Below are 17,193 nucleotides of genomic sequence, written 5' to 3' on the forward strand. Positions count from 1 at the left end.
ATCCTAAGGGCAAGTTTTTCCACGGCATGGGGGGTCCTGCTTCCAAACCAAATCAGGGGTCCTTTCGTGCCTTCAAGGCACAGTACAAGGGGAAACCCTTCAAGGGCCAGGGTGGCCAGAGTAAGCCCTGGGCCGGCAAACAAAAATCCGGCCAAGCTGGTGCGGCGGCTCCATCCGCCTCTGCCTGAAGGGGCGCCCTCACCCATTTCACGGGTGGGGGGACGTTTGCCTGGTTTCCTCCAACCTTGGCTGCTCTGAGTTCAGGACAGGTGGGTTCAGGAAATCATTCGATCAGGGTACAAGATCGAGTTTCTTTCACGGCCGCCAGACAGATTCTTTCCCTCAAATCTTCATTTGACCCCAGGACGGTTACAAGACCTGCATCAAGCGGTACAGGATCTCCTCGCCCAGGGGGTAATCGTCCTGATGCCTCATCGGGACAGGTTTCGGGGGTTTTACTCGAATCTGTTCACTGTGCCCAGAAAGGAGGGCAAAGTGCGTCCGATTCTGGACTTGAAAGCTCTGAACCGCTTTGCGCGCGTTCAAAAGTTCCGCATGGAATTGCTCCGCTCCGTGGTGGCCTCTCTTGAGTCTGGGGAAATTCCTGGCCTCTATCGACCTGAAGGACGCATATCTACACATCCCCATTTTCAAGGGTCATCAGAGGTACCTCCGATTCGCTATCGCGGAGGATCATTATCAGTTTGTGGCGTTACCCTTTGGTCTCGCTTCGGGCTCCAAGAGTCTGTATCAAGGTGTTGGCGCCTGTTCTGGGCCTGTTACGGACACAGGGCATTGCGGTCTTGGGATATCTGGCCGATCTCCTGTTAAGATCGAGTGCCAGTCTGAACTGTAGTGGACAGATCGCGCAACAGGCTCTGACGCTCCAAGAGTTCGGATGGACCATCAACGTTCAGAAGTCGACTTTCGGTTCGGCTCCCATATTTGGGAATGGTTCTGGACTCTGCTCAAACTAATGTGTTCTTGCCGGAGGACAAGCTCCGGACTCAGTCCGAGGTCAGGTCCCTCAGGGACAACGACTCCTCGTCACTCAGGACCTGTATGCGGTCCCTGGAGTTGATGGTGTCAGCCTTCGAGGCGATACCATTTGCACAGTTCCACACGCGATCTCTCCAAACGTCTCCTGACCAGGTGGGACAGACTACCTTAGTCCTTGGACCTGAGAGTATCTCTGAGTCGCCAAACCAGAATGGATCTCTTGTGATGGCTTCAGTCCCCGGCTGTGTCGGAAGGAAAATCCTTCCGGCCAATTCTGTGGACGGTGATTACCACGGATGCCAGCCTGTCGGGCTGGGGTGGCATCCTGGGCAACCTGTCTGCTCAGGGCACTTGGTCGGAGGAGGAATCCTCCCTTCCAATAAACATATTGGAATTGAGCGCAATCAGGCTGTGCCTGCTCCATTGGTCGGATCGTCTTCAGGGCCGTCATGTACGGGTGCAGACGGACAATGCCACTGCAGTGGCGTACATCAACCACCAAGGGGGCACCAGGAGTGCCCAGCGGCCCAGGAAGTGACCGGTATTCTGTCTTGGGCCGAGACTCGTGTCCCTGCGATATCGGCAGTTCACATTCTGGGTGTGGAGAATTGGCAGGCCGATTATCTGAGCTGCCAGACCCTGGACCAGGGGGAATGGTCCCTGCACCCGGAGGTATTTCAAATGCTGTGTGCGAAGTGGGGATCCCCGGATGTGGATCTGTTCGCATCTCGGCTAAACCACAAGGTGGAAAGGTTTGTGGCAAGAACGCGCGATCCTCTGGCAGACGCCTCTGGTGCGCTGGTGGTGCCTTGGCATCAGTATCCTCCGATTCAGTTGTTGTCCAGGTGCCTTTGCAGGTTGGCCTCGGAACAAACACTGGTGATTCTGGTGGCGCCAGACTGACCATGCCGGTCCTGGTACGCAGACATCGTTCACCTGGCCGTCGAGCCTCCATGGCGGCTGCCAATGCGGGAAGATCTGCTGTCTCAGGGACTGATCTTCCATCCTGATTTACAGTCGCTGGCTTTAAGGGCATGGCTGTTGAAAGCCAGGTCCTGAGAGACAGGGGTCTCTCCTCAGAGGTCATTCCTTCTTTGATCAAGGCTAGAAAAGCCTCTTCTGGTAAGATTTATCACCGTACATGGAAAGCGTATTTTGCCTGGTGTCCAGGGGCTTCTCTCCTCGTTCCTACTCGGTGGTGAGAGTGTTGGCTTTCCTTCAGTCTGGTGTGGACCAGCGCCTTGCGTTGGCCACGATTTAAGGGCCAGGTATCTGCACTGGCTGTTCTTTTTCAGCGCCCCGTGGCGTCTAATTCTTTGATTCGCACCTTCCTTCAAGGTGTGCGTCACTTGGCCCCTAGAAGGGAGCCCTTACCTCCATGGGACTTGAACTTGGTTCTGTCCGTGTTACAACGCTCCCGGTTTGAAAACATCAGGGAAATTTAGTTACCTCTGCTGTCTAAGAAGGTTGCCTTTCTGGTGGCGATCACTTCTGCTCGCAGAGTGTCAGAGTTGGCGGCGTTGTCTTGCCGTTCCCCTTACCTGGTGGTTCATAGGGATAAGGTGGTCTTGCGACCTAACCCGTCCTTTCTTCCAAAGGTGGTTTTGGATTTTCACCTCAATGAGTACATTGTTTTACCTTTGGATGCTTAGGATTCGCACAGAGCAAAGGAGATTGCCTTGCATTCCTTGGATGTTGTCCGAGCAATCAGGGTTTACCTGCTGTCGACTGAATTCTTTCGGAAATCAGATTCTCTCTTTGTCCTTCCTGAGGGACCTTGGAAGAGTTTGGCTTTGTCTGCGGTGACCATTTCAAAATGGATCAGACAGACAATTGTTCAGGTCTATTCCTTGAGGGAACGGGTACCACCCTTCCCTGTCAAGGTGCACTCTACCAGGTTGGTGAGTACGTCCTGGGCCCTCCGGCATCAGGCTTTGGTGGCTCAGGTGTGCAAGGCTGCTACTTGGTCGTCGGTGCACACTTTTTCAAAATTTTACAAAATTGATGTTCTGGCATCAGCTGATGCTTCCTTTGGCCGCAAAGTTCTCTGTGCGGCAGTACCGTAGAGGACCCTGGTTTTGTGTGGGTCCCTGGCTGTTGGGGTTGTTTACCCCCAGCCCCCCCTTGGTTATTTGCTTTCCTGGGTTGTTGCTCCTGTTGAGCTTTTTTGTTGCCCAGTAGGTTCCCTTGCTGTTCATGTAAGGTTCCTTTCTCTGATGTGGGTACTGCGTTGCCTTTTCTGACGGCTGCGTCTCCCACCCCTCATGTCTACACTGCTTTGGGACATCCCCATTGGTGAAGACTGTATGAGTGGGCGGCGACTGTTGGAGGACGTAAGAGTCTGACATAAAACTGAATTTTTGTAAAATCTTACCGTAAAATTCCTTTCTCTGAGTCCTCCGACAGTCGCCACCCCCGTCCCCCTCTTTTGGGGTTCTTATACACTTAACTGCTTGCTACCAAACTGAGTTGGGATGGCTATTGCAGGGGGGTATTGGACCAGTGGGACAGCCCCCATGGGTGTGTCTATGTAAATGCTTTTGTTTTAACAAGTCTTATGCCTAGCTACTCCTAGGGAGAGGAAGTCAATACCCCCAATTGGTGAAGACTGTATGAGTGGGTGGTGACTGTCGGAGGACTCAGTTTTTTCTTCCGTTTAAAAAATGTAAAGGATGTAAAATCGGATGTCAGCGGTTTCATCCGCAATCCCCATAGACATACATTATGTCCGTATATCACCCGCAAATGGATGAGATGATATGTGGACATATGGACCGGAAGACACAAGTGTCACCCGTGTCCGTAAAAAAAAAAAAAGTGCCGGAGCGGATCATAATACGGTCCGCTCCGTGTGAAAGGAACCTAAAAAGAACTCAAAGAAAAAACAAAGCAACTTTCACTCCTGAAATTCTCAGATAAAAGCGGTATTCTTTATTAAACACAGTGAGAGGGACTGTACAAGGACAAACATTACACAAATTCTTAGGAAAATTATCTAAGGACCTATTTACAAAGTGACCCCAAAGTGAGAACTGCCATTGTTCTGGGAGTGTCACCCCCCTCCCCCACTAACAGAACCAGAGAAACTCATCCTATGAGGTGGTGGAGCTGGGGACGATGCCCCCAGGGACAATGACATCCCATAATATTACAGGGGGGGAGGATGCAGACCTCTGATACAGAACTGCACCCCACATATAAAATAAAGTTCCACATAAAACGTGAATCATCACCGAGCGACAAACAGATAAACCAACAATAATACAGGGGCCACAGAAGAGGGGGGGCCCCAGGTGATCTCATCAATCAGGCCCACCAAAAACAAGAGCCGAGCTGGTGGCACCCCAACAATCCATTTTCTGACATTTCTAGTTGTGACCCCTCCAAATGACATCATCCAGCAACTTCCTAACTTTAATTGGATGACATCACCAGCCGCCTCCCATAGACAGGAATCCTTCTACTCCTCCCCCTCCGTCCTCCCATAGACAGGAATCCTTCTACTCCTCACTCTCCGTCCTCCCATAGACAGGAATCCTTCTACTCCTCCCCCTCCGTCCTCCCATAGACAGGAATCCTTCTACTCCTACCCCTCCGTCCTCCCATAGACAGGAATCCTTCTACTCCTCACTCTTCGTCCTCCCATAGACAGGAATCCTTCTACTCCTCCCCCTCCGTCCTCCCATAGACAGGAATCCTTCTACTCCTCCCCCTCCGTCCTCCCATAGACAGGAATCCTTCTACTCCTCACTCTTCGTCCTCCCATAGACAGGAATCCTTCTACTCCTCCCCCTCCGTCCTCCCATAGACAGGAATCCTTCTACTCCTCCCCCTCCGTCCTCCCATAGACAGGAATCCTTCTACTCCTCCCCCTCCGTCCTCCCATAGACGGGAATCCTTCTACTCCTCCCCCTCCGTCCTCCCATAGACAGGAATCCTTCTACTCCTCCCCCTCCGTCCTCCCATAGACAGGAATCCTTCTACTCCTCACTCTCCGTCCTCCCATAGACAGGAATCCTTCTACTCCTCACTCTTCGTCCTCCCATAGACAGGAATCCTTCTACTCCTCCCCCTCCGTCCTCCCATAGACAGGAATCCTTCTACTCCTCCCCCTCCGTCCTCCCATAGACGGGAATCCTTCTACTCCTCACTCTCCATCCTCCCATAGACAGGAATCCTTCTACTCCTCACTCTTCGTCCTCCCATAGACAGGAATCCTTCTACTCCTCCCCCTCCGTCCTCACATAGACGGGAATCCTTCTACACCTCACTCTTCATCCTCACATAGACGGGAATCCTTCTACTCCTCACTCTCCGTCCTCCCATAGACAGGAATCCTTCTACTCCTCACTCTTCGTCCTCCCATAGACAGGAATCCTTCTACTCCTCCCCCTCCGTCCTCCCATAGACAGGAATCCTTCTACTCCTCCTCCTCCGTCCTCCCATAGACGGGAATCCTTCTACTCATTGTCACTATCTGTGTCTCCATGAAGAGATGCAAAATCCTCTTCACTGTCCTCATCCTCAGACAGCTGGACCTGACGGAGAACATTGGGTCCATGGTGCTCTTCCTCCTCATCCTCCTCTTCCTCCGACAACTCATACCCTCCGATGCTGCTGTAGCTGGTGTCCCGGGTGTTGGATTTCGGATCCGGTTCTTCATAACTTCCATAACTACAAAATAAAAACATTTCTCAGGAAATCGAGACTAGGAGGGGCCAGATTAGAACATGGATGAAAAATTGGGTGGGCACTGACCAGAGATTTGAACACGGAATAGGAGTGGGGGGGGGGGGGGGGGAGGGTGCTGACCAGAGATTAGAACACGGAGGAGGAATGGGGGGGTGCTGATAATTTACCTTACCAGGATTATTACTCCCTCTGAATAGAGATCACAGGAAGTCCGACTACACCCATCCCAGATAGAGAAGAGGCGGGACTTACCTTATATTACTGTCCTCCATGCCTTGTGAGGTCTCCATCCCCTCCCCGTATGACATCATACTCTCCTCGTTCTCCATCCCCATCCGGGTGTTCTCCTGCATCATGTGTGGCTGTTTGGGTCGGATTCCTCCAGATTCAATATCCGAATCGCTGCCGCTTTCACTCAGCTGGATGGCTGCAAAGAGAAATCACAGGTATAGTACGGGGCCCCGGCGCACGCTCATCACAGGTATAGTACGGGGCCCCGGCGCACGCTCATCACAGGTACAGTACGGGGCCCCGGCGCACACTCATCACAGGTACAGTACGGGGCCTCGGGCGCACACTCATCACAGGTACAGTACGGGGCCCCGGCGCACACTCATCACAGGTACAGTACGGGGCCCCGGCGCACACTCATCACAGGTACAGTACGGGGCCCCGGCGCACGCTCATCACAGGTACAGTACGGGGCCCCGGCGCACGCTCATCACAGGTACAGTACGGGGCCCCGGCGCGCTCTCATCACAGGTACAGTACGGGGCCCCCGGCGCGCTCTCATCACAGGTACAGTACGGGGCCCCGGCGCGCTCTCATCACAGGTACAGTACGGGGCCCCGGCGAACACTCATCACAGGTATAGTACGGGGCCCCGGCGCGCGCGCTCATCACAGGTACAGTACGGGGCCCCGGTGCACGCTCATCACAGGTGCAGTACGGGGCCCCGGTGCACGCTCATCACAGGTACAGTACGGGGCCCCCGAAAAAAACTCTACTTGATACCAACATAACGTATCTGTATAATAGGGAGAACTCTTACATGAGAAGGGATTATCGCCTTCCTCATCACTTCCTTCATCATCATCTTCACCATCCGACATCAATAAATCCTCATAGAGGACGCTGGCCTGCGTCTGCTGCACCGTATTCTCCTCCTCGCCCAGATCTCCATCCACATCCTCCACCTCCTATAGTCATACAAGGAGAAGATTACACACCAATACCACATCACCCAACATCTCCCACTCATCTCCTCACCATCCATACTTACAGGAGCCGGCGTCTTCGGCTTCCCATCATCATCATCTTCTTCTTCATATCCTTCAATGTCAACATCCGAGTCATCTTCACCCAGACGTCCTCGTCCCAATCTCATCTGTAATAGAAAGATCAACCAGAGGAAACCATCAGGAGGAGCTCAGCCTTCCCCAACAGCCCAAATACCCCGAGCTGGACTGAGTGCTGGCAGCCCAAATACCCCGAGCTGGACTGAGTGCTGGCAGCCCAAATACCCCGAGCTGGACTGAGTGCTGGCAGCCCAAATACCCCGAGCTGGACTGAGTGCTGGCAGCCCAAATACCCCGAGCTGGACTGAGTGCTGGCAAAGAGATGTGCGGGAATCGCTTAATACCAACAATCATAGGAAAAGGTGAACACCACAATATACGGTCCATATGTGAACACCGGACCGTCACCACCTTTATGATCTTGGTGGACGTCCCCATTCCAGAACAATCACCATGGAGTAAAAGCCCCCCCCCCAATGGCTAATAATATAGAGCAGCTACCCCCCCCCCACGGCCATCAATATGAAGTAGTGTCCCCCTACACCCCTCCCCTATGGTCATTAATAGGCATTACCCCCCTGCCCTTCCCCACCACATAGCCTTTCCTATGGAGTAACCCCCCTACCCTTCCATGGCCAATACTATGGAGTAGCCCCCCCTACCCTTCTTCAATGGCCAATACTATGGAGTAGCCCCCACCCCCCCCTACCCTTCCATGGCCAATACTATGGAGTAGCCGCCACATCCCCCATGATCATTAATGAGTAACCCCCCTATCCCCAATGGTCATTAATATGGAGTAGCCCCCCGCTATGACCATTACTATTGAGAACCTTCACCATAACTCCCCCCCCCCCCATTGCCATCACTATGGAGTAGCCCCCCTACACCCCTCCGCTATGACCATTACTATGGAGAAGCCCCCCCCGTGTGATGCTCTGATGACTCTACAAAACATACAATGAGAATACGGAATAGATTACCAGACTCCTCCTCTCCAGGGAGGCCGTAGCCGCCTCGGTGGCAGACATGTTGCTTTCATCCTGGTACATGGAAGCCTCCCGAGACATGCTGAGCGACGTGTTCGTGTCATAATAATCCGGAGGCTGAAAATGAAAAAATCAAAATGTCTGCCCCATTCAATGACCACATTGTAACTACACGATACCTGAGGGGTGCTGGGTGGGGCTTATATCCCCCAATATTACAATCTCCTATTTAAACTATAACTTTACTTATATTTGTGCCTCCCCCACCTCCTGTACTTACCTCTCCACACTCTAGTGTTGACCCCGTCTTCCTCCTTGGTCCAGAGCCGGAGGTCCTCTTGGTGCTGGGCGACGGTCATGTTATTCTGCCTACTTCCTCTGAGCCCAGCCCGTCATTTACACTCCCTACCTACGGGAGGCGCCTCATCACACGGGGCATTCTTCCTGGACCGAGCAATGCTCACACCTCATTATCAGGGGGTTCTACACACCCCCTGACCTGTCTGACCTATAATAAACTGGTGAGTATATGGTCCAGGAGTCCTTGGATCTATATACCATGTGACCTGTCACACTCACCTGTGGGGTATATGGTCCGGGAGTCATTGGATCTATATACCATGTGACCAGTCACACACACCTGTGGGGTATATGGTCTGGGAGTCATTGGATCTATATACCACGTAACCTGTCACACTCACCTGAGGGGGTATATGGTCTGGGAGTCATTGGATCTATATACCACGTGACCTGTCACACTCACCTGAGGGGGTATATGGTCTGGGAGTCATTGGATCTATATACCATGTGACCTGTCACACTCACCTGTGGGGTATATGGTCCGGGAGTCATTGGATCTATATACCACGTGACCTGTCACACTGACCTGAGGGGGTATATGGTCCGGGAGTCATTGCATCTATATACCATGTGACCTGTCACACTCACCTGAGGGGTATATGGTCCGGGAGTCATTGGATCTATATACCATGTGACCTGTCACACTCACCTGTGGGGTATATGGTCCGGGAGTCATTGGATCTATATACCATGTGACCTGTCACACTCACCTGTGGGGTATATGGTCCGGGAGTCATTGGATCTATATACCATGTGACCTGTCACACTCACCTGTGGGGTATATGGTCCAGGAGTCATTGGATCTATATACCATGTGACCTGTCACACTCACCTGTGGGGTATATGGTCCGGGAGTCATTGGATCTGTATACCATGTGACCGGTCTCACACTCACCTGAGGGGTATATGGTCCAGGAGTCATTGGATCTATACACCATGTGACCTGTCACACTCACCTGTGGGGTATATGGTCCAGGAGTCATTGGATCTATATACCATGTGACCTGTCACACTCACCTGTGGGGTATATGGTCCAGGAGTCATTGGATCTATATACCATGTGACCAGTCACACTCACCTGTGGGGTATATGGTCCGGGAGTCATTGGTTCCAAGCTCTCCAGATCGGCTTCATCCAGAGCCGCCTCCTTGGCGGTGGAAATGTCTTTCTCTAGCTGGGTCAGGTGCTCGTCATACTGATATAAAGAGGAAATATGGAACATCAGTCTGAGTGTGAGGCCTCATCCCCGGGACCACAAAATCTATGGGAAACCTTCTTACCTCCGCCAGAGTCTGACTGCAAATATTGACAATCTCCTGCGCCGTTTTACTGTACTGACTGTCTGCACCTGAGCGAGGAATACAGATAAAAGGTCGTCATATTATATGAAATACATATAGAATGGCCCCGCGTGGGCGTGTACCCGAGGTCGTCTATCTTGTGATCACTTCTTCTAAGAAACCATTTTGTACCAGAAAATCCATGTCAATGCACATACAGTGAGGGGAAAAAGTATGTGAACCCCTGCTGATTTTGTAGGTTTACCCACTGACAAAGAAATGATCAGTCTATAATTTTATTGGTCGGTTTATTTTACCAGTGAGAGACAGAATAACAACAAAAATATCCAGAAAAACGCATTTCAAAAAAATTATAAATTGATTTGCATTTGCCTCCGTGCCCTCCTCCCTCGGGAGCCCCTCCGCGCCCTCCTCCCTCGGGAGCCCCTCCGCGCCCTCCTCCCTCGGGAGCCCCTCCGCGCCCTCCTCCCTCGGGAGCTCCTCCGCGCCCTCCTCCCTCGGGAGCCCCTCCGCGCCCTCCTCCCTCGGGAGCTCCTCCGTGCCCTCCTCCCTCGGGAGCCCCTCCGCGCCCTCCTCCCTCAGGAGCTCCTCCGTGCCCTCCTCCCTCGGGAGCCCCTCCGCGCCCTCCTCCCTCGGGAGCCCCTCCGTGCCCTCCTCCCTCGGGAGCCCCTCCGTGCCCTCCTCCCTCGGGAGCCCCTCCGCGCCCTCCTCCCTCGGGAGCCCCTCCGTGCCCTCCTCCCTCGGGAGCCCCTCCGTGCCCTCCTCCCTCAGGAGCCCCTCCACGCCCTCCTCCCCTCAGGAGCTCCTCCACGCTCTCTGTCTGTTGGACATAAGAAGTAATAGACTCACCGTTATACTTGACGCTGTTTGTACAGATCAGATTGACATCGGCCAGGAAGATCTCGCGGTTCTGATATTTGTGCTTAGAAATATTCTAAAATGGAGGAAGAGATGGAATGGAGGAGATATCGCAGAAATAGAAAAGTTATCATAGGAAGAGAAAACCGCCGACCCCCCCTACCTGGCGGATGGTCTCCAGGTCCATCGGGTTGGTGATGACTTTATGGTAGTCGGGAACAAACTTTTTATTGACAGGAAGATGGAACGGCCATGACTGCGGAGAAGAGAAGGAGACAAATCTGAGTGTACAGAATTCTACATGGATTGCCACATTCACCTGGACGGATGGACGCTGCCTGGGGGCTGGACACCGGAGTGTGGCTGGAGGCTGCCCCGGGGCTGGACACCGGAGTGTGGCTGGACGCCGCCCCGGGGCTGGACACCACCCCTCGGGGCTGGACACCGGAGTGTGGCTGGACGCTGTCCCGGGGCTGGACACCGGAGTGTGGCTGGACACCGGAGTGTGGCTGGACGCCGCCCCGGGGCTGGACACCGGAGTGTGGCTGGACGCTGTCCTGGGGCTGGACACCGGAGTGTGGCTGGACACCGGAGTGTGGCTGGACGCCGCCCCGGGGCTGGACACCGGAGTGTGGCTGGACGCTGTCCTGGGGCTGGACACCGGAGTGTGGCTGGACGCTGTCCTGGGGCTGGACACCGGAGTGTGGCTGGACGCTGTTCCGGGGCTGGACACCGGAGTGTGGCTGGACGCCGTCCCGGGGCTGGACACCGGAGTGTGGTTGGACGCCGTCCCGGGGCTGGACACCGGAGTGTGGCTGGACGCCGTCCCGGGGCTGGACACCGGAGTGTGGCTGGACGCCGCCCCCCGGGGCTGGACACCGGAGTGTGGCTGGACGCTGTCCCGGTGTTCCGTGAGAATTACCTACCCGTGAGAAAAACCTACCCCTCGTCACTTCCGGTTCACGGCACTGTATGGAATGCAGCGCTTACATTAAAACAGCGGGGCTGCAATACGAATCATCTCCGCTCCTGTGGCTGTCACTTCCCTGATCTCGGCAACTAAATATAAAAGCGGCGGCGGCTGTATGTAAACATAAATCACGGAGACACCAGCCGCTTTTATATTTACTTGCCGAGATCAGGGAAGTGACCGGCACACGAGCGGAGATGATTCGTATTGCAGCCCCGCTGTTTTATTTAACCGCCGCGTGGGTAGGTTTTTTCAACGGTACACTGTGCTATTTCCATACTAGTGCGCATGCGCACTAGTCTGCTCCTCTGTTGTCCCTTTAGGTATCCGGCCCTGTGAGCATGCGCTTTGCTGCGCTGCTCAGCTGTTCCTGGCCGGAAGTGACGAGGGGTAGGTAATTCTCACGGGGTAGGTAATTCTCACGGAACACCGGGGCTGGACACCGGAGTGTGGCTGGACACCGGAGTGTGGCTGGACACCGGAGTGTGGCTGGACACCGGAGTGTGGCTGGACGCTGTCCCGGGGCTGGACACCGGAGTGTGGCTGGACGCTGTCCCGGGGCTGGACACCGGAGTGTGGCTGGACACCGGAGTGTGGCTGGACGCTGTCCTGGGGCTGGACGCCGCCCCGGGGCTGGACACCGGAGTGTGGCTGGACGCGGCACTGGGGCTGCACCTCCACCTCCAGGGTGCAATAAAACAGTGGGAGGAAGGCGCTGCAGCTGGATGGCTCGGGGTACAAGGAGCTTAAAGAGGAAAACTTCCTTTCTGATATGGGAAAGGCGGGGATCTCTGGGTATCGATGTACTGGAGGAAATCGGTACGGAGAGAAACTCCTCCTATAGGGAAACATTTGTATGAAAATGAAAGCTAAAGTGGAAGGTAAAATAAAGGTCAGATAGGATGCAGTCTGTCTATAGAATCCACACCAATTTCTTTGCTAGTTTTTATTTTCTCCAGAGTACCCCTTTATATTGACTGTTTCAGATTGCAATGCATTTTGAATCACTGACGTACAACAAGCATGCAGCCAGTGAAGCCTCCTGATCTCTGGAAACACTGGCTCATCATGTGATAAGATCTCTGCATCTTCCCATAAATAGGTTTAAAAATCTACAAGAATCTGGAAAGTGTGGTTAGAAGTCCGGGCAGGGAACATGAATGTGCGGGAAGAGGTCGGAGCAGGGAACGTGCGGGAAGAGGTCGGAGCAGGGAACGTGCGGGAAGAGGTCGGAGCAGGGAACGTGCGGGAAGAGGTCGGAGCAGGGAACGTGCGGGAAGAGGTCGGAGCAGGGAACGTGCAGGAAGAGGTCGGAGCAGGGAACGTGCGGGAAGAGGTCGGAGCAGGGAACGTGCGGGAAGAGGTCGGAGCAGGAAACGTGCAGGAAGAGGTCGGAGCAGGGAACGTGCGGGAAGAGGTCGGAGCAGGGAACGTGCGGGAAGAGGTCGGGGCAGGGAACATGCAGTGTGCGGGAAGAGGACTCACATCCGGCACCGCCATCATCTTCTGTGTGACGATATTGTCCAGGATGAAGGAGAAGGCCACCTGGTCGTCGTCATCCAGTAAGGGGTTAATAGCTTTCTCCAGCCGGGCCAACTTGTCCTCCTTCTGTAAACCAAATGAAGCCATAAATATCCGAAACCCGGACACACGTCCTATTCCGCCCGGCAACCCGGACACACGTCCTATTCCGCCCGGTAACCCGGACACACTTCCTATTCCGCCCGACAACCCGGAGACAATTCCTATTCCGCCCGACAACCCGGACACACGTCCTATTCCGCCCGGTAACCCGGACACACTTCCTATTCCGCCCGACAACCCGGAGACAATTCCTATTCCGCCTGGCAACCCGGACACACTTCCTATTCCGCCCGACAACCCGGACACACTTCCTATTCCGCCCGGCAACCCGGACACACGTCCTATTCCGCCCGGCAACCCGGACACACGTCCTATTCCGCCCGGCAACCCGGACACACGTCCTATTCCGCCCGGTAACCCGGACACACGTCCTATTCCGCCCGACAACCCGGAGACAATTCCTATTCCGCCTGGCAACCCGGACACACGTCCTATTCCGCCCGGTAACCCGGACACACGTCCTATTCCGCCCGACAACCCGGAGACAATTCCTATTCCGCCTGGCAACCCGGACACACGTCCTATTCCGCCCGGTAACCCGGACACACGTCCTATTCCGTCCGACAACCCGGAGACAATTCCTATTCCGCCTGGCAACCCGGACACACTTCCTATTCCGCCCGGTAACCCGGACACACGTCCTATTCCGCCCGACAACCCGGAGACAATTCCTATTCCGCCTGGCAACCCGGACACACTTCCTATTCCGCCCGGGAACCCGGACACACGTCCTTTTCCGCCCAGCAACCCGGCCTCAACCTCCTGCATTGTGTGCCGCACCCTCCGCAAATACTCCTCATAGACACTTTCATTGCTGAGACGCCGAATCCTCCTATATACAGCGAATCAGCATCCTCCCCCCTCTATAGGCGTCACTCTGCATCCTCCCCCCTCTATAGGCGTCACTCTGCATCCTCCCCCCTCTATAGGCGTCACTCTGCATCCTCCCCCCTCTATAGGCGTCACTCTGCATCCTCCCCCCTCTATAGGCACAGTCTGGATCGGTGTAGGTGAATGTTGGTGGTCAGTCTGGATCGGTGTAGGTGAATGTTGGTGGTAAGTCTGGATCTGTGTAGGTGAATGTTGGAGGTCAGTCTGGATCGGTGTAGGTGAATGTTGGTGGTCAGTCTGGATCGGTGTAGGTGAATGTTGGTGGTCAGTCTGGATCGGTGTAGGTGAATGTTGGAGGTCAGTCTGGATCAGTGTAGGTGAATGTTGGTGGTCAGTCTGGATCGGTGTAGGTGAATGTTGGTGGTCAGTCTGGATCGGTGTAGGTGAATGTTGGAGGTCAGTCTGAAACGGTGTAGGTGAATGTTGGTGGTCAGTCTGGATCGGTGTAGGTGAATGTTGGTGGTCAGTCTGGATCTGTGTAGGTGAATGTTGGAGGTCAGTCTGGATCGGTGTAGGTGAATGTTGGTGGTCAGTCTGGATCGGTGTAGGTGAATGTTGGTGGTCAGTCTGGATCTGTGTAGGTGAATGTTGGAGGTCAGTCTGGATCGGTGTAGGTGAATGTTGGTGGTCAGTCTGGATCGGTGTAGGTGAATGTTGGTGGTCAGTCTGGATCGGTGTAGGTGAATGGGAAGTTCTCACCTCTCTGAGTTTCTGGTCACACAGCTCCAGCATGACCTGACTGATCTGGGTCAGGGAGTGTTTGGGCCCTAAAATATGGGAGAAGATTGTATTAGGATACGGCATTCCCTTATGACTCCACCCACATCCTGTACATCTCCCTCTGACTCCACCCACATCCTGTACATCTCCCTCTGACTCCACCCACATCCTGTACATCTCCCTCTGACTCCACCCACATCCTGTACATCTCCCTCTGACTCCACCCACATCCTGTACATCTCCCTCTGACTCCACCCACATCCTGTACATCTCCCTCTGACTCCACCCACATCCTGTACATCTCCCTCTGACTCCACCCACATCCTGTACATCTCTCTCTGACTCCGCCCACATCCTGTACATCTCTCTCTGACTCCGCCCACATCCTGTACATCTCTCTCTGACTCCGCCCACATCCTGTACATCTCTCTCTGACTCCGCCCACATCCTGTACATCTCTCTCTCTGACTCCGCCCACATCCTGTACATCTCTCTGACTCCGCCCACATCCTGTACATCTCTCTCTCTCTGACTCCACCTACATCCTGTACATCTCCCTCTGACTTCACCCACATCCTGTACATCTCTCTCTGACTCCGCCCACATCCTGTACATCTCTCTCTCTGACTCCGCCCACATCCTGTACATCTCTCTGACTCCACCCACATCCTGTACATCTCTCTCTCTGACTCCACCTACATCCTGTACATCTCTCTCTGACTCCGCCCACATCCTGTACATCTCTCTCTGACTCCGCCCACATCCTGTACATCTCTCTCTCTGACTCCGCCCACATCCTGTACATCTCTCTGACTCCGCCCACATCCTGTACATCTCTCTCTCTCTGACTCCACCTACATCCTGTACATCTCCCTCTGACTTCACCCACATCCTGTACATCTCTCTCTGACTCCGCCCACATCCTGTACATCTCTCTCTGACTCCGCCCACATCCTGTACATCTCTCTCACCATTGTAGAGTATACTGTTCTTCACAATCAGCTCCACCTGTTCCCGGAACTCCTCGCGGGAGGGGTACATCCGCTTGCGCACATTCTCCCTCAACGTTTGCAGGTCCATCGGATTGGTCACAATTTTGTAGTAATCTTTCACTACTTTGGCATTAACAGGGCTGTGGAATGGATAGGTCTGTGGGGGAGGGGGAACAAAATCTGTGAGTGTAAGAGGATACCCAATAACATTCTGTATGAATACTGGAGAGGCTGCCCCCTATGGGCCGGGGCACGTCACTTCCCGGGAGACAAATGAAGAGCAGAGAAATGTGCGGGAAAATAATCTTCTCTATTCTTCCACACAAAGAGATATGGGGACTTCTCCATTCAGGGGACAGTCATAACATCTGTATAGGGGACCCCCAAATCCCTATACTCCTCTCTTCAGTGCCCCCCATGGCCTGTATAGGGGGTCCCATCCACAGACCACCCCTATACTCCTCTCTCCAGTGCCCCCCACCATGGTCTGTATAGTGGCCCCCTCCACTGACCACCCCTATACTCCTCTCTCCAGTGCCCCCCCCATGGTCGTTATAGTGGCCCCCTCCACTGACCACCCCCTATACTCCTCTCTCCAGTGCTCCCCCCCATGGTCTGTATAGGGGACCCCCCACCGACCACCCCTATACTCCTCTCTCCAGTGCCCCCCCCATGGTCTGTATAGGGGGTCCCCTCCACAGACCACCCCTATACTCCTCTCTTCAGTGCCCCCCCCATGGCCTGTATAGGGGGTCCCATCCACAGACCACCCCTATACTCCTCTCTCCAGTGCCCCCCACCATGGTCTGTATAGTGGCCCCCTCCACTGACCACCCCCTATACTCCTCTCTCCAGTGCTCCCCCCCATGGTCTGTATAGGGGGTCCCCTCCACAGACCACCCCTATACTCCTCTCTCCAGTGCCCCCCACCATGGTCTGTATAGTGGCCCCCTCCACTGACCACCCCTATACTCCTCTCTCCAGTGCCCCCCACCATGGTCTGTATAGTGGCCCCCTCCACTGACCACCCCTATACTCCTCTCTCCAGTGCCCCCCCCATGGTCTGTATAGTGGCCCCCTCCACTGACCACCCCCTATACTCCTCTCTCCAGTGCCCCCCACCATGGTCTGTATAGTGGCCCCCTCCACTGACCACCCCTATACTCCTCTCTCCAGTGCCCCCCACCATGGTCTGTATAGTGGCCCCCTCCACTGACCACCCCTATACTCCTCTCTCCAGTGCCCCCCCCCCATGGTCTGTATAGTGGCCCCCTCCACTGACCACCCCTAAACTCCTCTCTCCAGTGCCCCCCCCATGGTCTGTATAGTGGCCCCCTCCACTGACCACCCCCTATACTCCTCTCTCCAGTGCCCCCCCCATGGTCTGTATAGGGGGTCCCCTCCACAGACCACCCCTATACTCCTCTCTTCAGTGCCCCCCCCATGGCCTGTATAGGGGGTCCCATCCACAGACCACCC

At 54.5% G+C, this 17,193-nt stretch overlaps 1 protein-coding gene across 1 annotated transcript in view; it reads right to left on the reverse strand.

The window, feature by feature from the left end:
- Positions 1-5,432: 5,432 nt before the first annotated feature.
- LOC309543557 (transcription initiation factor TFIID subunit 1-like) overlaps positions 5,433-17,193 on the reverse strand; it is a 105,109-nt gene continuing 93,348 nt past the window's right edge. The window contains exons 29-40 of the mRNA XM_082276029.1: positions 15,694-15,871; positions 14,702-14,769; positions 12,953-13,075; positions 10,661-10,753; positions 10,489-10,573; positions 9,619-9,686; positions 9,417-9,533; positions 7,973-8,095; positions 6,974-7,078; positions 6,743-6,890; positions 5,944-6,118; positions 5,433-5,673 (exon numbers count right to left, since the gene is read on the reverse strand). Coding sequence (XP_082132155.1) covers positions 5,460-5,673; positions 5,944-6,118; positions 6,743-6,890; positions 6,974-7,078; positions 7,973-8,095; positions 9,417-9,533; positions 9,619-9,686; positions 10,489-10,573; positions 10,661-10,753; positions 12,953-13,075; positions 14,702-14,769; positions 15,694-15,871 — 1,497 coding nt within the window. The 3' untranslated portion in view covers positions 5,433-5,459. The remainder of the gene's footprint in view (positions 5,674-5,943; positions 6,119-6,742; positions 6,891-6,973; positions 7,079-7,972; positions 8,096-9,416; positions 9,534-9,618; positions 9,687-10,488; positions 10,574-10,660; positions 10,754-12,952; positions 13,076-14,701; positions 14,770-15,693; positions 15,872-17,193) is intronic.

Source organism: Pelophylax lessonae, assembly GCF_965119305.1.
Source record: "Pelophylax lessonae genome assembly, contig: HAP1_SCAFFOLD_204, whole genome shotgun sequence".
Lineage (NCBI taxonomy): Eukaryota > Metazoa > Chordata > Amphibia > Anura > Ranidae > Pelophylax > Pelophylax lessonae.